This window comes from Microcaecilia unicolor, chromosome 2 (assembly GCF_901765095.1).
Source record: "Microcaecilia unicolor chromosome 2, aMicUni1.1, whole genome shotgun sequence".
Classification (NCBI taxonomy): domain Eukaryota; kingdom Metazoa; phylum Chordata; class Amphibia; order Gymnophiona; family Siphonopidae; genus Microcaecilia; species Microcaecilia unicolor.
Window position 1 is genome coordinate 253505243 of NC_044032.1, and position 25675 is coordinate 253530917.

The 25675-nt window shown below is 42.3% G+C and overlaps 2 protein-coding genes across 2 annotated transcripts in view; one reads left to right on the top strand and one right to left on the bottom strand.

The window, feature by feature from the left end:
- Nucleotides 1-236: 236 nt before the first annotated feature.
- LOC115463441 (mitochondrial import inner membrane translocase subunit Tim17-B) lies at nucleotides 237-16546 on the bottom strand. Its single transcript, XM_030193935.1, has 6 exons — nucleotides 16448-16546; nucleotides 14685-14784; nucleotides 14207-14270; nucleotides 2494-2622; nucleotides 1374-1484; nucleotides 237-779 (listed from the first exon to the last, which is right to left on the bottom strand). Exons 1-6 carry the CDS (start codon nucleotides 16471-16473, stop codon nucleotides 694-696), a joined length of 516 nt encoding a protein of 171 aa, XP_030049795.1. The 5' UTR covers nucleotides 16474-16546; the 3' UTR covers nucleotides 237-693.
- A 264-nt stretch (nucleotides 16547-16810) lies between these two features.
- The window catches only part of PQBP1 (polyglutamine binding protein 1), a 38516-nt gene continuing 29651 nt past the window's right edge, over nucleotides 16811-25675 (top strand). The window contains exon 1 of the mRNA XM_030193934.1: nucleotides 16811-16845. The gene's annotated coding sequence lies outside the window, so the exon portion shown is untranslated. The remainder of the gene's footprint in view (nucleotides 16846-25675) is intronic.

Below are 25675 nucleotides of genomic sequence, written 5' to 3' on the forward strand. Positions count from 1 at the left end.
GCACTTACGTTCTTACTCAGTATCTGGTTTCCTCCTCTCCCTGTCACTGAGGTTCCCCTCATGTGTGCTCCCTGCGAGATCAAGTTCCATCACCAATTTGGTTATCACCTCTCCTGGAAAATCTGTTTTTAAGTTATCACCACTTTCAATGAGAAAAACATTTCTGCACCTTCCTTCTGAGCAAGCACATTAGTCTTCGGCTCTGCATAGCAGAAAAAAGGTAAATTAACAGCCAGGATTGTTCAATGACGTTATTATTGCACATATTCCATACGCGTGTTTCACCATCTGGTTGAAGCTGATGGAAGCCGAGATTACCACAGACTGCTGTCCCAGTACTGAGGTATTTTCCATATGCACACAGCTCTGTGATTATACTTTATAAAATACTCATTTTTTTAATTGTGGGCCACACATGCCCTTAACTTTAATTCTTCACATCTCTATCTCACACAACCCCCCCCCCCCCCCCACCTATTTCCATTGCCCCAAAACCTAGTTGTAAAAAGCTTCTCTCATGTATTACAAGAAAATGCTCTGAAAATTCAGTTTCTGAAGGTAGAGTATTTCTCCTCCTTTACAGGGGTGAAAGCTGCAAGGGCTGAGGATTTATAAAAGCAACGTGGAGAGCAGAATCCCAAAGTTCTCAGCTCCCCTGAGTCCTCCAATTCTTCAAATTGTACAAATGCCACCTCACTGATATTGTCTGTAACTGCCATAGCCAGGTGGTGGGGTGCCATCCTGCGGGGGAAACTGACTGGGGTCCTCGAAGGGGCTTGCTACAAAGGAAGAGAGAGAGAGAAAGAGAAGGGCAAGATCAGAGAAACTGTGTAGTTTTAGTGAAAGGTTCAGAGCTGCATTCTATCATGAGAAGACAGCTTATCACATCTGTACCATCCCCTGAAAATATCAAGCTGCATGTTTCTAAAGACAAACTGTAAATCACAACCCCAAATGGAGTTGCAAAATCTGCTTCTGAGGTTTTTGGAGTTTTTTTTTTTTTTTTTTTTGCCTGGTTGCTCTCACTCAATTGGCCTACACCCCCTATTGAGTTTGCACTATAAACTAGTTTTGACAGCAGTGTTGTAGGAAAGCCAGGAGCAGTGGCATAGATCTAAGGTAGGGCTCAGGGTCACATACTGTAGCTATGAAAATGAAGTCACAGACCCAGGAGGCTTGGGTAAGTACTGTACTAAGCTCTTAACTCATTAATTCCCTGCCCCCTTTTCTTCCTCACTTTCCAGTGTACTCTTTTACTATCTCTTTTCCTTGCTTCCATTTCCCCTCTTCTCTCTGTTCCTGCTGTAAACCTTGTTATCAGGATCCCCTTAACCTCCACTCTGTCCCCACCCCCCACCATCCCTATCACTCACGATTCTGAAACTGCTGGGCTGTGTATCTGGTCAGGAGAATGCCCACACCTTCGATTAGAGCCAGGAGAATCCCTCCCATCATTGCTGAGCCCACCATGGCAAGGGGCCCACCTGAGGGGAAGAAGGAGAGAAAGCAATGTTAGTAACAAGGGGCTTCTTGGGCAGAGCATCTCAGTAAGTCCATATTCCCAGTACCATCAGAGCCAAGTCCATACATATAATGGGGTCAAATTGAGGATGGGATTGGCCTGTCTCATAAAGCTGGAGCTAGCTGATTAACCCCCAAGCATAGTATGACAAAGGCAGCACCACCAGACTCTTTGGGATACAGTAAAGGAATTATGCACCAAGTTAATAGGTGGAAATAATAATTAAAATAAAAAAAAAAAACCAATATACCATAGGCACTACACACACAGTGCAAGCTTTCTACTTTCTACCTTTTCAAGGTAGTTAAGTGCAAGAGTTCCTTTAAACTGGGGCAGCACTGGTCAAAGTGTACACAATAAAAACTCATTGGTCCATGCATGGATTTAATTGGGAGCAGTAACTTCTAAGAAAGTAGCTGAATAAACCCTTGAGGTCAGCCCAATAGTGCTGTATTCAGTTCTCAGCTCAGGTCTTCTGTTCCCAGGGCAGGCCAGGGATGAGGATGTTCCGAACAGAAGTGACACCTAGTGGCAAGACTTGGATTTTGTGTTAACCAGGTTCTGGAAGGAATTTTGGAAAGGTGAAAGAGTGGCTGGGTAATTGTGAATGAAGGCTCATTGGGCCATAACCCAGAAAATGTTAGTTCTGATTGAACTGAAGGGCCAGTGGACCAGGAGAACACTGCCAGGATAAAACAAAAGGGAAAAACAGACATACCTTTTAATAGTGGAGGAGTAGCCTAATGGTTATTGCAGTGGACTTTGATCCTGGGGAACGGGGTTCAATTCCCACTGCCGTTCCTTGTGACTCTGGGCAAGTCATTCAACCCTCCACTGCCCCAGGTACAAATAAGTACCTATATATACTATATAAACCGCTTTGAATGTAGTTGCAAAATCCACAGAAAGGCGGTATATCAAGACCCATTTCCCTACTTGCCTGCAAAATGTACTTCCTGGCTGATACTTACTCCTGGAGGCCAGGACTGCTCCAGTGAGCGCTCCACTGGTGATGGAGTTCCAGGGATCCTCCTTCCCACGAAGTTTGACTAGGCCACAGTCTATGGTGGAAAAGAGGCCTCCCCACACTGCAAAGCTGCCTGTCAGGGAGAAGTGAGAGGTTAGGAAGAGAGAGACAAGGTTCCAGAGCCCCTGCCTCTCTCACCAATGCTGGAGTCCCTGTATGGAGGAATAACAGGCTACAAGTCAAACAGTAGTGTGCAAGACCAACTGCATGCCAAGTCCTCTAATAGCACCCCCTAACATAGGGGTGCCCCAAACTTCTCTATCGAAAGGACATAAGATATTTCAAACCAGAGATCAGGGGGAATGGGATGAGATGGGACAATGGAGTTTGTTACCATGCTGTACTTCCATCACCTTCTTTAGCTGGTAGAACCTAGTAACTTTTCCAACTTTGCTAAAACTTCTTCCATAGGCTGGATTCAGCCACAAACACGGTAGAAAAATGAGCTCTGTGGACTGCACCTGGTCTACTCCAGGGTTTAGTAAATTCTCAGAATCACCACCTAATGCCTTCCACTAAGAACCGAGTTAAACCACCCCAAGGCTGTTCCTTCGAACCCCGTCTCATTTAAGCAGTTCTACGAAATCTGATGCCCCCCCCCCCACTGAATACATATAAATAAAACAGATGTTTCCCCAATTTCTACAAACATACAATGTAATACAAAAGAATGGAAATAAGTTCTGAAGGAAGGGATTTTGAACTTTACTTAGCTGCAACACTAGGTTTCTCAGAAACATCTTTTAAGACAATGCACTGAGGCCAATGCAGAAAGCTCAGAAAGATAACCACTACGAAATTTACACAGCAAAACAGGAAAGGTAGAGTTGAAGGATGAGTCCCAACACTAGACACTCGTACACTGATTTGTTCTCAAAAGCAGTGTTTACTGAACTAGGACCTGACACGGGACCATGTTTTGGCAGAACAGCCTGCCTCAGGGATCTAAAAATGATACAATATTACAACTGTAAAATATATAAAAAACATATTACAATTATAAAACTAATAATAAAACTCAAAACCAAAAATATAAGAAACATAATATAAAAATGAGAATGTCACATCAAACAAAATATAAAAAGTAAAAACATGCTGAAAGCAACAGATAAAAAAGGGTGACTTATTATATTAATATCATACCTTATACCTAAAAACAGACCATATAAAACATTTCACGTTACTTGCTACTAAATATTGGGTAGGAAATTTGGCAGGAATTGCATTTGATAGTATCATCACTGTCCTGATAATAACTCAATCTTGGATGTATATGATAGCATACATACATCTGCTAAGATTTTAACTAACTGCACTAAGAATCACTGTCTCAGCTGTTTACTCTAAAGGCTCTTACATCTGAAAACAAGCCATATTACTGATAGCAAACTATCCTATAACAAGACACAACTACAGCAGGACTTTAATACAAAGTGGACATTGCAAATACTGCTATACTGCATTATGACCTGTTTAATATTTTAAAACTTAATTGTTTTTAATTGCCCTCTATGCACCACATAGCAATACACTGAAATACCCATCAACATCCCAGATCCACTCTGAATCACATCAAATAATTCTACGGACTATACATACACGCACCAAATTACAAAATTGACTGCTAATTCAATCAACTACCTCTGTTCTACGTAGCGCAACACCAAATACACTAACATCAACATGAATACTAACAAGCTACTCCTAATCATCTACTGTCTATACCTAATTCACCATGCACTGACAACCCCCCTTGCAAACAATAATATACCCACAGCACACAAACCATACGCACAGCACAAATACAATGCACCTAACCAAAAGGCTAAAAAATGGAATGAACAATCCATAACCTATGGAAACAACCAACAGAAAGGAAAGAAGGGACACAACAGACTCAAAGACCAAGATGACAGACAATTAATAAAAATTAACACACTACCAAACCCAGCTGAGCCTTACCAAACAATACAAATAGGTTATGTAAACACCAGATCTGCAGTTAACAAACCACAACAATAACCGACTGGATCACAACAGATAATCTTGATGTTCTACTTATAAGCGAAACCTGGATTCATGATCTCAAAGATCCCATAATCCTAGAGCTATGCCCACCAGGATACAAAATCTCCCACTGGACAAGGAACGGAAAAAGAGGAGGAGGCATAGCTATAATCTACAGATCCCAATTCACAGTCACAACAACAGCGGAATCCATACTTCCCTTACTTGAAATTGCCTCAGTCAGAATTAACCACCCAATCCTACAAGACCACCTAAACCTTATACTGTTCTACAGACCACCAGGCAACTGGCAATAATGCCAAACACACCTCATGGATTTCATATCGAACACTTGTGTTTCCTCCCAAAACCTCCTCATCGCAGGTGACATCAACCTCCACCTCGAAGATGCTAACCTAGCAAACGTGTGTGAATGCAAAGACTTCCTTCAACTATGGGAACTCCATTGGCCAAACACAAACCCCACCCACATTAAAGGACACACACTAGACAATCTCATACAAATTCTCACACGAACTAAATATAAGTACATAAGTAGTGCCATACTGGGAAAGACCAAAGGTCCATCTAGCCCAGCATCCTGTCACCGACAGTGGCCAATCCAGGTCAAGGGCACCTGGCACGCTCCCCAAACGTAAAAACATTCCAGACAAGTTATACCTAAAAATGCGGAATTTTTCCAAGTCCATTTAATAGCGGTCTATGGACTTGTCCTTTAGGAATCTATCTAACCCCTTTTTAAACTCCGTCAAGCTAACCGCCCGTACCACGTTCTCCGGCAACGAATTCCAGAGTCTAATTACACGTTGGGTGAAGAAAAATTTTCTCCGATTCGTTTTAAATTTACCACACTGTAGCTTCAACTCATGCCCTCTAGTCCTAGTATTTTTGGATAGCGTGAACAGTCGCTTCACATCCACCCGATCCATTCCACTCATTATTTTATACACTTCTATCATATCTCCCCTCAGCCGTCTCTTCTCCAAGCTGAAAAGCCCTAGCCTTCTCAGCCTCTCTTCATAGGAAAGTCGTCCCATCCCCACTATCATTTTCGTCGCCCTTCGCTGTACCTTTTCCAATTCTACTATATCTTTTTTGAGATACGGAGACCAGTACTGAACACAATACTCCAGGTGCGGTCGCACCATGGAGCGATACAACGGCATTATAACATCCGCACACCTGGACTCCATACCCTTCCTAATAACACCCAACATTCTATTCGCTTTCCTAGCCGCAGCAGCACACTGAGCAGAAGGTTTCAGCGTATCATCGACGACGACACCCAGATCCCTTTCTTGATCCGTAACTCCTAACGCGGAACCTTGCAAGACGTAGCTATAATTCGGGTTCCTCTTACCCACATGCATCACTTTGCACTTGTCAACATTGAACTTCATCTGCCACTTGCACGCCCATTCTCCCAGTCTCGCAAGGTCCTCCTGTAATCGTTCACATTCCTCCTGCGACTTGACGACCCTGAATAATTTTGTGTCATCGGCGAATTTAATTACCTCACTAGTTATTCCCATCTCTAGGTCATTTATAAATACATTAAAAAGCAACGGACCCAGCACAGACCCCTGCGGGACCCCACTAACTACCCTCCTCCACTGAGAATACTGGCCACGCAATCCTACTCTCTGCTTCCTATCTTTCAACCAGTTCTTAATCCATAATAATACCCTACCTCCGATTCCATGACTCTGCAATTTCTTCAGGAGTCTTTCGTGCGGCACTTTGTCAAACGCCTTCTGAAAATCCAGATATACAATATCAACCGGCTCCCCATTGTCCACATGTTTGCTTACCCCCTCAAAAAAATGCATTAGATTGGTGAGGCAAGACTTCCCTTCACTAAATCCGTGCTGACTTTGTCTCATCAGTCCATGTTTTTGTATATGCTCTGCAATTTTATTCTTAATAATAGCCTCCACCATCTTGCCCGGCACCGACGTCAGACTCACCGGTCTATAATTTCCCGGATCTCCTCTGGAACCCTTCTTAAAAATCGGAGTAACATTGGCTACCCTCCAGTCTTCCGGTACTACACTCGATTTTAGGGACAGATTGCATATTTCTAACAGTAGCTCCGCAAGTTCATTTTTTAGTTCTATTAATACTCTGGGATGAATACCATCAGGTCCCGGTGATTTACTACTCTTCAGCTTGCTGAACTGACCCATTACATCCTCCAAGGTTACAGAGAATTCGTTTAGTTTCTCCGACTCCCCCGCTTCAAATATTCTTTCCGGCACCGGTGTCCCCCCCAAATCCTCCTCGGTGAAGACCGAAGCAAAGAATTCATTTAATTTCTCCGCTACGGCTTTGTCCTCCCTGATCGCCCCTTTAACACCATTTTCGTCCAGTGGCCCAACCGACTCTTTGGCCGGTTTCCTGCTTTTAATGTATCTAAAAAAATTTTTACTATGTATTTTGCTTCCAACGCTAATTTCTTCTCAAAGTCCTTTTTTGCCCTCCTTATCTCCGCTTTGCATTTGGCTTGGCATTCCTTATGATCTATCCTGTTACTTTCAGTTGGTTCTCTTCTCCACTTTCTGAAGGATTGTTTTTTGGCTCTAATGACTTCCTTTATCTTACTGTTTAGCCACGCCGGCTGACGTTTAGTCTTTTTTCCCTTTTTTCTAATACGTGGAATATATTTGTCCTGAACCTCCAGGATGGTGTTTTTAAACAGCATCCACGCCTGACGCAAGTTTTTTACTCTGCGAGCTGCTCCTTTCAGTCTTTTTTTCACCATTTTTCTCATTTTGTCGTAATCACCTTTTCTATAGTTAAACGCTAGCGTACTTGATTTCCTAGTTTCACTTCCTTCAATGCCAATATCAAAACCGATCATATTATGATCACTGTTGTCAAGCGGCCCTCGTACCGTTACCCCCTGCACTAGATCATGAGCACTACTAAGGACTAAGTCTAGTATTTTTCCTTCTCTTGTCGGCTCCTGAACTAGCTGTTCCATGAAGCTGTCCTTGATTTCATCAAGAAATCTTATGTCCCTTGCGTGTACAGATGTTACATTAACCCAGTCTATATGCGGGTAATTGAAATCCCCCATTAAAAGATACAAAATGGACAAGCATACCTTGGTCTGATCACTACAAAGCGAACCTCTCTCTTCTCTGGTGAACAAAACATTCACAACATAAACAAGAACAAACAACTTACACCATGAGAGGCAGAATAGACCCATTGTTATTCTGGCAACTAATCTATGATAATGAATGGACAACATCAATAGACTCAACCCAATTTCTCCATGATTAGAACAACAGATGCAAAATCATACTAGCAACATAGCACCACTCCAAACCAGAACCTCACACAGAAAAAAATCAATACCATGGTTCACCGAAGAACTAAAAGAACTAAAGACACAAGTCAGAAGACTTGAACGGGCATGGAACAAGAAAAAAGATGACCCTACATTCAGAACCTGGAAGCAACAACAAAGAAAATACAAATATCTTATCAGAAAGACCAAAAGATCATATTATAAAACCAAAATCGACCCAGGATACAAGGACACACATAAACTCTTCCAACTCGTAAACAATCTACTAAATACCACGCCGGTTACCTCTAACAACATAGACACCACATCAGCAAGAAGCCTGGCCAACTACTTCAAAGAGAAAATCATAAAACTACGAACTTCTATACCCAGCAATACAACTGATTACGCAAACCTTCTCGAGTGTTTAGATCCAATACATGGAGAATATCCAGCAGACTGATCATGGACCAACTTTGACGCACTATCGACCGAAAATATCTCCCAATTACTCAAAAGATACGCCAAATCGCATTGCAAACTAGACATCTGTCCTAGTAGCCTGATAAGAAACGCCCCTCAACAATTTATAACAGACCTCACGAGCCACTTGAATTACATGCTACAAAACGGTCTTTTCCCAAAGGATAAAGGAAATATTTTACTTACTCCACTACCTAAAGATACGAAAAAAAGCACAAAGTACCTAACCAACTATCGCCCAGTAGCATCTATCCCGCTAATAACCAAACTTATGGAAGGTGCAGTGACGAAACAACTCACTAACCACCTAAACAAATACTCAATCCTCCACGAATCTCAATCAGGATTTCGATCAAACTATAGCACAGAAACAGTACTAGTTACCCTAATGAATACATTTAAACAAACAATTGCAACTGGCAATAACATAATTCTCCTACAATTTGATATGTCCAGCGCCTTTGACATGGTTAACCAAGGAAAACTACTACATATCCTGGAATACTTTGGAGTCGGAGATAATGTTCTTAATTGGTTCAGAGGATTCCTAACAACTAGATCATACCAAGTAACAACTAACACGGCGATATCAGACCCATGGATACCTGAATGCAGAATCCCCCAAGGAACCCCCCTCTCACCAACCCTCTTCAACCTAATGATGATACCACTAGCCAAGCTATTAGACAATCAAAACCTTAACCCATACATATATGCAGATGACGTCACAATCTACATCCCATTCAAACAAGACCTAAAGGAAATTACTAACGAAATCAACCAAAGCTTCCAAATCATGCACTCCTGGGCGGATGCATTCCAGTTAAAACTCAATGCAGAAAAAACACAATGTCTTATACTCACATCACAACACAATACAAATAAATTCACCACTATAACCACTCCTAACTTTTCCCTCCCCATCTCAAACAATCTGAAAATTCTGGGAGTCATCATTGATCGAAATCTCACACTCGAAAACCACGTGAAGAATACAACGAAGAAGATGTTCTACTCCATGTGGAAACTCAAAAGAGTAAAACCTTTCTTCCCAAGGGCCATCTTTCGAAACCTGGTACAAGTCCTGGTACTAAGCCACCTGGACTATTGTAACTCACTCTACGCTGGCTGTAAAGAACAGACCATCAAGAAGCTCCAAACGGCCCAGAATACTGCAGCCAGACTCATATTCGGAAAAACAAAATATGAAAGTGCAAAACCCTTAAGAAAGAACCTACACTGGCTTCCACTGAAAGAACGCACCACGTTCAAGATATGCACGAGCATTCATAAAATCATTCACGGAGATGCCCCGACCTACATGCTAGATCTCGTGGACCTTCCACCCAGAAATGCTAAACGATCCTCCCGCACCTTTCTCAACCTACACTTCCCCAACTGTAAAGGGGTCAAATACAAACTAACACATGCATCCAGCTTCTCCTACATAAGCACGAAGATGTGGAATGCACTACCAACTCACTTGAAAGCGATCAACAAACTAAATAGCTTCCGCAAAGCTTTGAAAACCTCTCTCTTTGACAAAGCCTACTATGAGAACCCATGTCTAGAACACAACCCTCACACTCCTTTACTTAAAATGTCTCTTTGTAGAGCTGCATAACCTGATCTTCTTGTCTTCTTTATCCCTTTGCAACACCAATTGTATTTCTTCTCTGTTACCATAACAGATCTTTGTAAGCCACATTGAGTCTGCAAATAGGTGTGCAATAAATAAAACAATAAATACATTTAAAGGCTACAAATTATATATGCGTACACAAATTAGAAAATTATATAAACTGTACGTGCACACATTAATAAAAATTCAATGCTAGTATGCTAACTTATTAATGTGGGATGAGAAAAGAACTCTTCTGAGATTAGAAATTAAAATCATGTTGCTGTTTAAAAAAGGACAATAATGAACACAGTGAAACTGTGACCAAAAAAAAAAACTTGACAAAAAGTACCTCATGGAATAAGAGGGAAAAAAACACCATGGTGAATTAAACCATAAAAAACAGCATATCTAAAAATGGTGCTGGTTTATAAGGACAGTAGCAGCCTTTTTTTATCCGTCACCTTCAGAATGTTATTTAATTTATATTTGATGTGGCATTTCACATTTTTATATTATCATTATGTTTTCTATTTTTTTTTTTTTTTTTTAGTTTATTATTGTTATATATATTTATGCTTTTTTTTTACGGTTGTAATATTTTATTGTATCATTTTCAGACCCCTGAGGCAGACTGTTGTGCCCAAAACACAGTTCCATGTCGGATCCTAGCTGTTTGTTCAATAAACACTGCTTCTGAGAACAAATCAGCGTATAAGTATCTAGCGTTGGAAGACTCATCCTTCAACCCTACTTTTCCTGTTTGCAATGCAGAAAGCTACCATGAGCCTAACTGTGGGGCTACTGAGGGTTGCACATGAACATTAATGGCTGAGCAACCTAGACGGGGTTTGAGCATGGGTGCATACTGCAATAAAAACATATGGTAATGAGGCTATTAAGTATTCCACAGCAATGTGGAGGATGGTGGTGTCTGCAACATGAATATGAGAAACTTACCGCAAGGTCCGTGGCAGCGTAAAAGGGTTAGCCAAGATAATTTAACTGCCAGTTTTGTCTTCTTCTGCAACCAGAAGATTGTGTTTGCAAGTTTAAAAGACTGATGGGAGGTAACAGAGCTTGTGCACATGTCGAACAAAAACAAAAGTAACAGCACACATCAGCGCCTGTTCTTCTGCGCATAAATATCAGCCTCAAAAAATTTTATATGAGGAAGAACAGGAGACAACACATGACACTTTTTTGTTCCTCAAGTGCACAAGAAGCTGTGGTTACCACTAAACCTTTGTATGCACGTGTCTGGCAGGCTTCCCCAGATTAGCATGCAAGTTTTGCACACACAACATTTGCATATAGTTAGCTTTCTGCATGTCATGGTATTATCAGGGTACAAATTATATCGCAATGATAAGAGTGGATCAAATCGGAGGGGGGTTGCGCTATATGTTAAAGAGGGAATTTTGTCAAAAAATAAATATTCTACATGAAACAAACAGAAGCATGAAATCCTTGTGAATAGAAATTCCATGTGTGAAGGGAAAGAGTACTGGTAGGGCTGTACTACCGTCTGCCAGGACAGAATGAACAGACAGATGAAGAAATGTTTACAGAAATTAGGAAAGCTGGCAAATTGGGCAACTTTATAATAATGGGTGATTTCAATTACCCCAAAATTGACTGGTTAAATGTTATATCAGGGAGCGTTAGGGAGGTAAAATTCTTAGATGTAATAAATGACTGCTTCTTGGAGCAACTGGTCCAAGAACCAACAAGAGGGGGAGCTATTTTGGATTTAGTCCTTAGTGAAATGCAGGGCATGATACAAGAGGTAATGGTGTTGAATCCGCTGGGAAACAGTGATCATAACATGAAATTTCAGCAGATATCTGGAGTGAAGTCACTAAGGAAATCTACTGTAGCAGCTTTTAATTTTCTAAAGTGCAACAATGACAAAATGAGGAAAGTGGTTCAAAAGAAGCTAAAAGGGTCAGCTGCAAAGGTTAGGACTTTAAATCAGGTATGGACGTTGTTTAAAAATACCATTGTGGAAGACCAGACTCCACTTATTAACAAAGGTGAAAAGAAGAGCAAATGACAGCCAGCACGGTTAAAAGGTGAAGTGAAAGATTAATAGACTGAAAAGAGCATCCTTCAAAGAATGGAAAAATGATCCGAAAGAAGAAAATAAGAAGCAATATAAACACTGTCAAGCTAGATGCAAAGCACTGATTAAGGCTAAAAGAACATGAAGAAAAATGACAGAGAGACAAAAACTCAAAAACTCATAACACCTTTTTCAGGTACATCAGAAGCAGAAAGCCTGTGAGGGAATCCGTTGGACCGTTTGATCATGAAGGAGCAAAATGGGCACTCAGGTTGGACAAGGTCATAGAAGAGAGATTGGATGAATTCTTTGCTTTCGTTTTTTCAGAAGATGTAAGAGATCTACCTGTACCGCAAATGGTTTTCAAGGGTAACAATGCAGAATAACTGAAAGAAATCTTGGTGAGCCTGAAAGACATAACGAGCCAAATTCACAAATTAAAGAGTGTTACATCACTTGGACCGGATAGTATATACCCCAGAGCACTGAAAGAACTCAAAACATGAAACTGCTGATCTGCTGTTAGTGATCTGTAAGCTGTAGTTAAAATCGTCCATAGTACCTGAAGATTGGAGGGTGGCCAATGTAACGCTGATTTTTAAAAAGGGTTTCAGCGGTGAACCGGGAAATTACAGACTGGTAAGTTTGACTTCAGTGCGGGGTGAACACATGGTTTATAATGGGACAGAGTCAGCATGGGTTCAGCCAAGGGAAGTCTTACCTCACCAATCTGCTTCATTTCTTTGAAGGCGTGAATAAACATGTGGATAATGGTAAGCCGGTTGATGTAGTATATCTAGATTTTCAGAAAGCTTTTGACAAAAGTTTCTCATGAGAGACTCCTGAGAAAATTTTAAAAAGTCATAGGATTGGATGCAATGTCCTTCTGTGGTTTAGGAATTGGTTATTGGACAGAAAACAGAGGTTAGGGTTAAATGGCCATTTTTCTCAATGGAGGAGGGTGAATAGTGGAGTGCCTCAGGGATCTGTACTGGGACTGGTGCTATTTAACATATTGAGCAATGATCTGGAAATTGGAACAAGTGAGGTAATTTAATTTGCAGATGGCGCAAAACTATTAAAAGTTGTCAAAACACATGCAGATTGTGAAAAACTGCAGGAAGATCTTAGGAAACTGGAAGACTGGACATCCAATTGGCAGAAATTTAATGTGGACAAATGCAAAGTGATGCTCACTGGGAAGAATAATCCGAATCAGTTACCTGATGCTAGGTTCCACCTTAGGAGTCAGCACTCAGATCTAGGTGTCATTGTAGACAATACACTGAAATCTTCTGTCCAGTGTGTGGTGGCAACAGCCAAAACAGCAAACAGGATGCTAAGAATTATTAGGAAAGGGATGCAAAATAAGACCAAGAATATTATAATGCCTCTGTATCGCTCCATGGTGCGACCTCACCTTGAGTACTGCGTTCAATTCTGGTCGTCGTATCTCAAAAAAGATATAACGGAATTAGAAAAGGTTCAAAGAAGAGCAAACAAAATGACAAAGGGGATGGAACTCCTCCCATACAAGGAAAGGCTACAGAGGTTAGGGCTCTTCGGCTTGCAAAAGAGACTGCTGAGGAGGGATATGATTGAGTTCTATAAAATCCTGAGTGGTGTAGAATGGGTAAAAGTGAATCAATGTTTCACTCTTTATAAAGACCAGGGGACACTCAATGAAATTACATGGAAGTACTTTTAAAACAAATTGGAGGAAATATTTTCTCAAAGAATAGTTAAATTCTGGAACTCACTTCCAGATGATGTGGTAACAGTGGTTAGGGTTTTTGGGTTTAAAAAAAGGTTTGGACAAGTTCCTAGAGGAAAAGTCCATAGTCTGCTATTGAGACAGACATAGGGGAGGCCACTGCTTGCCCTGGGTTTGGTAGCATGGAATGTTGCTACTATTTGAGTTTCTGCCAGGTACTTGTGACCTGGATTGGCAATGTTGGAAACAGGAAAATGGGCTAGATAGACCATTGGTCTGACCCAGGATGGATATTATGTTCTTATGCTTGTGGTAGAAGACATGAGTGGCTTTCTGCATCAACCCCTGAATTATGCTGTAGAGATATTGTCGTATTTTACATTGGCAGGAATAGTGCTGAAACAACAAGGCATCAGGTGTATAGAGGAGGGGGGAATTCTAAATCACTCACCGCCAATTTGTGGTGCTCGTATTCGGACTGCGTTCATACTACCACGGAACCGATGACGAACCCCCTGGAAACAAGAGTGTGAGATAGATGAATAACCTCAACTATTCCAGCTCTGAGATCCCAGCAAACAATGCTCTCCTATTCTGAAAAATCCCTTGCTATTCCAGTACTGGGACCCTCACAAGCAATTCTGCGAATCCTTCAAACCTGTACAGAGACCCCTTCCACTAGGTAGACAGCTCTGTCAATGAACTTCTGGAATTGCAGGCGTGCTGTCAGACAGGACTGGACAGAGACTCTCATTCATAGTATCAGTAAATGACGGCAGATAAAGACCTGCACGGTCCATCCAATGTGTCCAACAAGACAAGTTTCAGAGCTTACTCCTACGCCAATAAGATTCAGAGCTTACTCCTACCATAAGATAGCACTCAAATTAGAGTAAAACACATTAAATGATAAACAGTAATATACTTACAACAGGTGCATTTCTGAAGCCCTTCACAGCTTGGAAGACGCTCCCTCCAATGATCCCCATTGTAAAAGCCCCCCCACAGTCATCCACTATCCGCCATGGGCTACAAGAGAAAATATAAAATACAGTCCTTAAGGATTTATGCATGTCTATCTGCACCGCAGCCTTAACACAAATCACTAAAAAAAAAAAAGTCAGCCTTTTTCGTTCATGGTGTTTTATAATACATGCTGGGATCTGTATTCCTGCTGCCCTTAGCAGTTATTTAGAATTAAGGTACACACCTTTTATTATCACGCTATTTTTCCATTGCTTCTAACACTGCCCCCCCACCCCCACCTAGTTGAGGATGCACTACTTAGATCCTGGAACCTCATGGCCATTATTACAATTAAGGTACACACCTTTTACTATTACGCTATTTTTCCATTGCTTCTAAAACTGCCCCCCCCCCACACACACACACACAGTAGAGGATGCACTAGTTAGATCCTGGCACCTCATGGCCATGTCAAACAGGTGTTACAGCGCTCAGGATGATAAACAGCACACCGACATCTCCCATTTTTGTAGTATTATAGGCTATATTAGAGTGTCTTGCTGGAGAAAGGAAGCTGGGCTAACATTTTTGAAGATCCCTACTTGAAGAGGCAGACCAAAGCACCCACAGGATGAAAAAGATTGGTAGACAAAAAGGTAACCCAGGCTGTGCTGTTGTACATTATGGGGTTTATAGTCCTCCTGACCTCTCCCATATGAAAGTAGTAGGAAGTATCAGCTCATAGTAATATTTTCCAAATCCACTCAATAGGGTTGACATCACTGCATGCAACCATTACTATTTATATTTACCTTACGGAACACAATTAAGAAATCAGAACAAGTCCCTTCATGCAGTGTGCTAAACCCTGCCAGGTATAGACCCAGTTACAACCCTTGCGCTACAAAATGCTGAGTGATGTAGACAGGGTAAAAATGATCGATTTTTTACTCTAATCAAAAAGTACAAACACTAGGAGACAATCAATGAGTTTACATGGTAATACTTTTAAAACCAATAGGAGAAAATATTTTTTCACTCAAATAGTTAAGCTCTGGAACTCTTTGCCAGAGGACGTTGTTATTGTATCTGGATTACAAAAAAATGTTTGGACAAGTTGCTGGAGGAAAAGACCATAGCCCCCTATTGAGATGGGCATGGTGAAAGCCACTGCTTGTCCCTGGGATCAGTAGCATGAATGTTGCTATTATTTGGGATTCTGTTAGTTATTTGTGACCTGGAATGGCCTCTGTTGGAAGCAGGATACTGGGCTAGATGTCTGTCTTTAGATTGTAAGCTCTTTGAGCAAGGACTGTCCTTTATGTTAAATTGTACAGCGCTGCGTAACCATAGTAGCGCTTTAGAAATGTTAAATAGTAGTAGTAGATGGCCCATCGGTCTGACCCAGCGTGACAAAGTCTTATGTTCTCTAAGTTAGGCTGACAGTTCCTTTTATTTATTTATTTTCTATTTCACAAATCTTAAAACTGTGTGATATTTGTAGTAAGAGACTCGGGCGCTCTTGGATTCATTTACCCCTTGACGGTTGCCAACCCCGCCCAGAGGGGTCACCCATGCCCACAGTGGCGCATGATTCAGTCTCCCACTGCTGACCCTGACCCCCCAGGGACCTCTGCGAGACAACCACCGCCACTTTCTATAAAGACTACAACCGGACCAGCTTTACCGCCGCCTCTATCTCTATGAACCGGCTATTAGCCATTACCAAGGCTCCCTGGCGTACTCCTCCATCTCCTCTTCCCGCCGCCGCTACCGGCTGTGGCCTAACGACGAGTCCCAGACTGATTCAGGGTCGATGCCGTTACTACCTACCCCACGTGAGAAAAACGAACCAATCAAAGACTAATACGTCAGAGGCAGGGCGGGCGCGAGGAAACGTCAGTAGGGCAAAGCCAATCAACAGCTGGTGAGGTCAGAAAGAGGGCCGAGTGTCGAGCAAAATCGTCGTCGAGGGGAGCACGGCGAGCGAATAAGCGGCAATTAGGAACACTTTCCCATTACCGATTGGTTGCAGGGTGGAGTGAAAGGTGAAAGTTGTCAATAGTTTTCCCGGAAGTGAGGTCAGAAGCTGGGCCATATGTAACCAGGACAGAGGAAGCACAGGTGAGAAGTTAGTGTGTTTGTGTTTTACTCCTCAGTAGAATGTAGTTATATGGGTCACGAATTCGCTCAGGTTGAATCTAAAGAAGCTGAGGTGATGCTACTTTAATTGCATGCTGGGGGTTGTGGTGCTCCATAGGCACTACAGCTCCCAAAATAAAAAAAAAATAAATGAATCGTTTACTAGCAATTGATACAACTTAGCTGGCTTTCATGATCTGGAGTGATACAGAGTATGCATGGGATGTATTTAGATCAACCGTTCTGAACCCGTATGTATGAAAATATATTGCGCATGTATTCAGCGTATAGAAATAAAGGCTAATCAATAAAAACAAACACGCATAAATATTGGACTAAGTTCTAATTAAAGGAACTGAAACTCCTGTCCTTAGTTTAGGACAGAGTGAGCAAAATGTGGCAATAGTAGAAAACGTAAATGAATCATAAAAACACATTCCACTAATAGTCTGAGAGGGAGAAGTTTTTTTGGAGGGGGGGGGGGGGAAGATGGATGGGTGATCAAAAAATGATAGGCAGTAGAATTTAATGATTTATAAATGTGTAGCCCTCTGATCCAAAAAAAATGCTCCCACTTAGAGGTGTCACTATGATTTGCTTTGTAGCCTCTGATCTTATCTCTATGGGAACTGATTCTTGCCATTAACATTTTGCATGTCTGTGCAATGTAGCATCCTTCATAATTTCTGCCTTGAATAATATATACTAGATTAGAGGAGGAATGAAATGCTGATCCTCGTATCTTGAATGTTTTTTTCCCATCTGGCTAACTTTGGGGTCCTATAACACGTTGGTCCACTTTGCAGTTACATGGTCTTTTGCCGTCTTCTTTTTGAGTGTCTTTTGGAAGACCAATATTGGCAGAACATGGAGTATCTCTCTCTCTCTTTTTTTTTTTTTAATTCATTCCAAATATCGAATATCCTGGGTGAAATAAGGTCTGCTTCGAGCACCCCACTGATCTGCTTTGGGTAACTGGGAGGAAGGAATTTAAGACAGAGCTCCATGTTGCCCAATTGTAGTGGCTAGTCTTGCTTTGAATTTGCATCCCAAAGGGATATGCCATTTGTACTCCCTCATTCTGTCCATTGAAGTCACTGCAACTGGTTCCATAATGCATCAAGATGGTGTTGTCAACAATCAAGAACTGGCTCAAAATCTCCCTCGTGGAACAGATAACTTGACAACTCTGCTTAAGGTGGGAAAGCCAATGGGAAAGCTTTATCATCTGCTTCGGTGTTGCTTTATCAAACCCTGTAGAAAATGAGGATTATGAAAACCAGCATGCACTAGGAATTTCTTTGAAGGGGTGAACAAACATGACTAAAGGTGAGCTGGTTGATATTGTGTATCTGGATTTTCAAAAGGCATTTCACAAAGTACCTCATGAAAAACTCCAGAGGAAATTGGAGAGTCATGGGATAGGAGATAGTGTTCTATTGTGGATTAAAAACTGGTTAAAAGATAGAAAACAGAGAGTAGGGTTAAATGGTCAGTATTCTCAATGGAGAAGGGTAGATAGTGGGGTTCCCCAGGGGTCTGTGCTGGGACAGTTGCTTTTTAACATATTTATAAATGATCTAGAGATAAGTAAGTAGTGAGGTAATTAAATTTGCTGATGACACAATGTTATGTTAAATCACAAGAGGATTGTGAAAAATTGCAAGAGGACCTTACGAGACTGGGAGACTGAGCGTTTAAATAGCAGATGATGTTTAATGTGAGCAAGTGCAAAGTGATGCATGTGGGAAACAGGAACTCGAAATATAGCTACATAATGTAAGGTTGCACGTTAGGAGTCACCGACCAAGAAAGGGATCCAGGCGTCATCGTTGATGATACGTTGAAACCCTCTGCTTAGTGTGCTTCGGCAGCTAAGAAAGCAAATAGAATGTTAGGTATTAGGAAAGGAATGGAAAATAAAAATGACGTTATAATGCCTTTGTATTGCTCCATGGTGTGACCACATCGCGAATATTGTGTTCAATTCTAGCCACTGCATCTCAAAAAAGATATAGTGGAATTAGAAAAAGCACAGAGAAGGGTGATGAAAATGATAAAGGGGATGGGACGGCTTCCCTATGAGGAAAGGCTAAAGCGGCTAGGGCTGTTCAGCGTGGAGAAAAGGCAGCTGAGGGGAGATATGATAGAGGTCTATAAAATAATGAGTGGAGTTGAACGGGTAGATGTGAATCATTTGTTTACTCTTTCCAAGAATACTAGGACTAGGTGGCATGCGATGAAGCTACAAAGTAGTATATTTAAAATGATTCAGAGAACATGTTTCTTCACTCAATGTGTAATTAAACTGTGGAATTCGTTGCCGCAGAATGTGGTAAAGGCGGTTAGCTTAGTGGGGTTTAAAAAAGGTTTGGACAGCTTCCTAAAGGAAAAGTCCATAGACCATTATTAAAATGACTTAGGGAAAATCCACTGCTTATTTTTGTGATAAGCAGTATAAAATGTATTGAACTTTTTTGGGATCTTGCCAGGTATTTGTGACCTGGGTTGGCCACTGTTGGAAACAGGATGCTGGGCTTGATGGACCTTCGGATTGTCCCATTGTGGCAATACTTATGTACTTATGCTGTGCAGTAGGCATGCACTGGTGCTTACCGTGGTTTAGTAAATGGGCCCCTATATGTCAGGAATTCTGAACCTTTTTTGGTTCCTGCACATTTTAATTGATCAGTGAAACTGTCAGCTATGTATGCTTCTAAAATTACAGTAGTACACAGTTCTACTTTCACTCTGTGTAGAAAGTTTCAATAAAGTGCCTCATAAGTACATACATAAGTAGATAAGTATTGCCATACTGGGAAAGACCAAAGATTCATCAAGCCCAGCATCCTGTTTCCAACAGTGGCCAATCCAGGTCACAAATACCTGGCAAGATCCCAAAAAAGTACAAAACATTTTATACTGTTTATCCCAGAAATAGTGGATTTTCCCCAAGTCCATTTAATAATGGTCTATGGACTTTTCTTTTAGGAAGCCGTCCAAACCTTTTTTAAACTCCGCTAAGCTAACCGCCTTTACCACATTCTCTGGCAACAAATTCCAGAGTTTAATTACACGTTGAGTGAAGAAAACTTTTCTCCAATTCATTTTAAATTTACTGCATTGTAGCTTCATCGCCTGCCCCCTAGTCCTAGTATTTTTGGAAAGCGTAAACAGACGCTTCACATCTACCCGTTCAACTCCACTCATTATTTTATAGACCTCTATCATATCTGCCCTCAGCCGCCTTTTCTCCAAGCTGAAGAGCCCTAGCCGCTTTAGCCTTTCCTCATAGAGAAGTCGTCCCATCCCCTTTATCATTTTCGTCACCCTTCTCTGCACCTTTTCTAATTCCACTATATCTTTTTTGAGATGCGGCAACCAGAATTGAACACAATATACAAGGTGTGGTCGCACCATGGAGCAATACAAAGGCATTATAACATCCTAATTTTTGTTTTCCATTCCTTTCCTAATAATACCTAACATTCTATTTGCTTTCTTAGCCGCAGCAGCACACTGAGCAGAAGGTTTCAACGTATCATCAACGACGACACCTAGATCCATTTCTTGGTCGGTGACTCCTAACGTGGAACCTTGCATGACGTAGCTATAATTTCGGTTCTTCTTTCCCACATGCATCACTTTGCACTTGCTCACATTAAACGTCATCTGCCATTTAGACTCCGAGTCTCGTAAGGTCCTCTTGTACTTTTTCACAATCCTCCCGCGATTTAACAATTTTGAATAACTTTGTGTCATCAGCAAATTTAATTACCTCACTAGTTACTCCCATCTCTAGGTCATTTATAAATATGTTAAAAAGCAGCGGTCCCAGCACAGACCCCTGGGGAACTCCACTAACTACCCTTCTCCATTGAGAATACTGACTATTGAACGCTACTCTCTGTTTTCTATCTTTTAACCAGTTTTTAATCCACAATAGAACACTACCTCCTATCTCATGACTCTCCATTTTCCTCTGGAGTCTTTCATGAGGTACTTTGTCAAACGCTTTCTGCAAATCCAGATACACAATATCAACTGGCTCACCTTTATCCACATGTTTGTTCATCCCTTCTAAAAAAAATGTAGATTGGTGAGGCAAGATTTCCTTTCACTAAATCTGTGTTGACTTTGTCTCATTAATCCATGCTTTTGAATATGCTCTGTAATTATTTTCTTAATAATAGTCTCTATCATTTTGCCCGGCACCGACGTCAGACTCACTGATCTATAATTTCCCGGATCTCCTCTGGAACCTTTTTTAAAAATCGGTTTTACATTGGCCACCCTCCAATCTTCCGGTACTCTGGGATGAATACCATCCAGTCCAGGAGATTTGCTACTCCTCAGTTTGTAGAACTGCCCCATTACATCCTCCAGGTTTACAGAGAATTCATTAAGTTTCTCCGACTCGTCAGCTTCGAATACCATTTACGACACCCGTATCCCACCCAAATCTTCCTCGGTGAAGACCGAAGCAAAGAATTCATTTAATCTCTCCACTACGGCTTTGTCTTCCCTGATTGCCCCCTTTTACTCCTCGGTCATCTAGCGGTCCAACCGATTCTTTTGCCGGCTTCCTGCTTTTAATATACCTAAAAAAATTTTTACTATGTGTTTTTGCCTCCGACGCAATCTTTTTTTTTCGAAGTCCCTCTTAGCCTTCCTTATCAGCACTTTGCATTTGACTTGACATTCCTTATGCTGTTTCTTATTATTTTCATTCGGTTCTTTCTTTCTTTTTCTGAAGGCTTTTCTTTTAGCTCTAAGAGCTTCCTTCACCTCACTTTTTAACCATGCCGGCTGTCATTTGGTCTTCTGCCTCCTTTTTATAATACGCAGAATATATTTGGCCTGGGCTTCCAGGATGGTGTTTTTGAACAGCATCCATGCCTGATGTAAATTTTTGACCCTCTGAGTCGCTCCTCTAAGTTTTCTTTTCACAGTTCTTCTCATTTTATCATAGTCTCCTTTTTTAAAGTTAAACACTAACGTATTTGATTTCCTATGTATACTTACGTCAAAGCTAATATCAAATCCGATCATATTGTGACCACTATTTTCAAGCGGCCCCAGCACCATTACCTCCCGCACCAGATCATGCACTCCACTAAGGACTAGGTCTAGAATTTTTCCTTCACTCGTCAGTTCCTGTACCAGCTACTCCATAAAGCTCTCCTTGATTTCATCAAGGAATTTTACCTCCCTAGCGTGCCCCGATGTTACATTTACCCAGTCAATATCAGGGTAATTGAAATCACCCATTATTATTGTGTTGCCCAGTTTGTTTGCGTCCCTAATTTCCTTTAACATTTCTGCATCCGTCTGTTCATCCTGGCCAGGCGGACGGTAGTACACTCCTATCACTATCCTTTTCCCCTTTACACATGGAGAGCAGACTTATACGGTCTGTGCCAGAGCCGGTGATGGGAGGCAGGACTGGTGGTTGGGAGGCGGGAAGTACTGCCTGAATAAGGCAGGTACAAATCAAGGTAAGGTATACACATATGAGTTTGTCTTTTTGGGCAGACTGGATGGACCGTGCAGGTCTTTTTCTGCCGTCATCTACAATGTTACTATAATCCACAGTGATTCCAAGAAGTGTTTTGTTTCCTGCAGAATTTGATTCAAGGCTCTCGTTAATATACAATGCTATCCCTCCACCAATTCAATCCACCCTATCCACCCTATCCAGGAGCCTAAGAAATAAGATGGGAGAGTTAGAATATATTGCACTGAATGAAAAATTAGATATAATAGGCATCTCTGAGACCTGGTGGAAGGAGGATAACCAGTGGGACACTGTCATACCGGGGTACAAATTATATCGTAGTGATAGGGTGGATTGAATTGGTGGAGGGATAGCATTGTATATTAACGAGAGCCTTGAATCAAATTCTGCAGGAAACAAAACACTTCTTGGAATCACTGTGGATTATAGTAACATTGTAGATGACGGCAGAAAAAGGATCTGGATCTGGATTTGAGCTTTCTACCTAAGAGCCTAAATTTGGCTTCCAGAACCTCTCTCCCACATTTTCCTATGTCATTGGTACCCACATGTACCAAAACAGCCGATTCCTCCCCAGCACTATCTAAAATCCTATCTAGGTGACTCGTGAGGTCCGCCACCTCACCAGGCAGGCAAGTCACCAGGCGATAGACACGTCCACCAGCCACCCAGCTATCTATATGCCTAATGATTGAATCACCAACTACAACAGCTGTCCTAACCCTTCCCTCCTGGGCAGCACTTGAAGACATATCCTCGGTGCTAGAGGATAGTACATCCCCTGGTGGGCAGGTCCTGGCTACAGGAGTACTTCCTACTTCACCAGGGTGATGCTGTCCTTGTAAGAGACCTCTTTCCTCCAAGGTAGCACAGGGGCTACCAGACTGGAGGTGGGACTTCTCTACAACATCCCCGTAGGTCTCCTCTATGTACCTCTCTTGTCTCCCTCAGCTCCACCAAGTCTGCTACTCTAGCCTCAAGAGAACGAACACGTTCTCTGAGAGCTAGGAGCTCTTTGCATCAGGCACACACACTCAGATTTCACCCAGTTCTGCTACCAATAATGAACTGCTTTCACTCTGTCTAGAAAGTTTCAATAAGCTGCCTCAAATTTCAAGACCATTCTCCGCACCCCTTGAGGATGCAGGCACTACTGGTTAAGACCCCCTGTTGTACAGGATGCATTTGAAGTTTCTCCACCTCAGAACTACGTCACTTCTAAGAGAGTGCATTCTGTGACTCCCATCTCACAGTGTGTTAGCAAACAAGAAATCAAGAAAAGCTGAAAGTAAATGGCAGGAAAACCTCATCCCAACAAGATTTATTTATTTATTTGCACATTTATACCCCACTTTTTTCCACAGGGATGCAGACTCTAAGTGGCGGACGCATTCCAACTAAAGCTAAACGCAGAAAAAACACAATGTCTCATCCTGTCCTCACCATACAATACAAACAAGCCCAATACCATAAACACCCCAGATTACACACTACCGGTCTCAGACAGTCTGAAAATTCTGGGAGTCACAATTGACCGAAATCTCACACTCGAAGACCATGCGAAAAATACAGCAAAAAAAAAAAAAATGTTCTACTCATTGTGGAAACTTAAAAGAATCAAACCTTTCTTCCCAAGAGAAGTATTCCGCAGCCTAGTACAATCAATGGTGCTAAGTCATCTAGACTACTGCAATGCCATTTATGCCGGATGCAAAGAACAAATCATTAAGAAGCTTCAAACTGCTCAAAATACAGCAGCTAGACTCATATTTGAGAAAGCAAAATACGAAAGCGACAAACCCCTAAGAGAAAAACTACACTGGCTCCATAGGCGCCCGGTATAAGAGGCTTGGGGAGGCTAAGCCTCCCCAGCCACAAGCCCCAAGCAAGCCGCGTCCCTCACGCGGGTTGGCGAGCACGGCTCTCTACGATTGGCTGCAGCGTGCTGAGGCTTCACGTCGGACTTGAAATTGTTTGGCGCTTGGGGCTGCGCCTCGTGTGGCGTGTGTAGGCTGGTTTCGGCCTACAACATCAGGCTCGTCTGGCTGGCTCTGCCTCCTAGGGTCTGGATTGGCTCCTCAGGTTCTGGACTCCTCCTGCCTTGTGATCAGGAGCCTATCAGGAGCGTTTCCTGCCAGCTGATTCTTTGCTGCTCCTGCGTTTAACAAGGAAGCTTTCCCTCGCCTCAGCCGCGTGTCACCCGCGCTCCTCTGACCTACTTCCAATCCTCCTGTTCCCGCAGGGGTGGCACGCGGCAGACGGAAGGCTGCAGGCAGACCAGGCGTTAAACACTGCTGCCAGCATGGATGAGGAGCGAGAAGAAGAAAGAAGAAACCAAGGACTTCAGGTCATATCAAATTTCCTTGGAAAAAAACTCTGGACCGGGAGGGAGGGAGGGAGGGAGGGGGGGAGTGGGAAAAAAGTTGGTGCCATGGTATAGGGGGAACAAACAACTGGAGAGATGCTGCACCACAACAGAGAGCGCTACAGAGGGCGCAGTGAGAGAGGCACAGATGCTGGATACGGGGGCGAGGGATGAAAGAGACAAAGATTTTTTTTTGGGGGGGGGGGGGGGATAGGAAAAAGTTTGGACATAAGGATACAGGAGAGTTGCTGGATATGTTAGAGCATAAGAATAGGGACATGGAGGAAGGATATGGTTAGAGAGAGAAAATTGGAGATGGGCATATGAACATAGGGAGCGAGCACAGGGTAAGGATACTGAAGATGCTGGACATGGAGGGGGGGTTGCTAGGAACAAGGATACACAGGGATGATACTGGACAATGGAAGGGTTTGAGACAGAGGGGTGATATAGGGAAAGGGATGATGTTAGACATGTAGAGAAGGATATAGACACAGACTATGCAGGACAAGGAAAGATAGGGACACCGAAAGGGGAGATGATGTATCTCTGAAGATAAAGATACAGAAAAGGGAGATGCTGAATTTGGGGGCAAGATAGACGCAGAGTGGCATAGCTAGGTGGGGTGCAGGGGGAGTGGTCGCTCCCCTAAACAGCTCGTGGCAATAAATATTTTTTTCTGCTCCCTTCCTCCCGAGTCCTCTTCTGCCCGTCTCTCCCCTCCCGTCCGTGTGGTCACTTTTTACTTCCCTGAATCCTTCTCCCCCTCCTGCGCAGCACCGGCGATTCAATTCACAGTCAGCCTTCTGCCAGCGTTGGGGTCTCTCTCTCCTCAGGCGCATCCCACCTCTGCGGAAAACAGGACGTTGCAATAGAGTAGGCGGGACGCGCCTGAGGAGAGAAAGGCCCCGACGCTGGCAGAAGGCTGA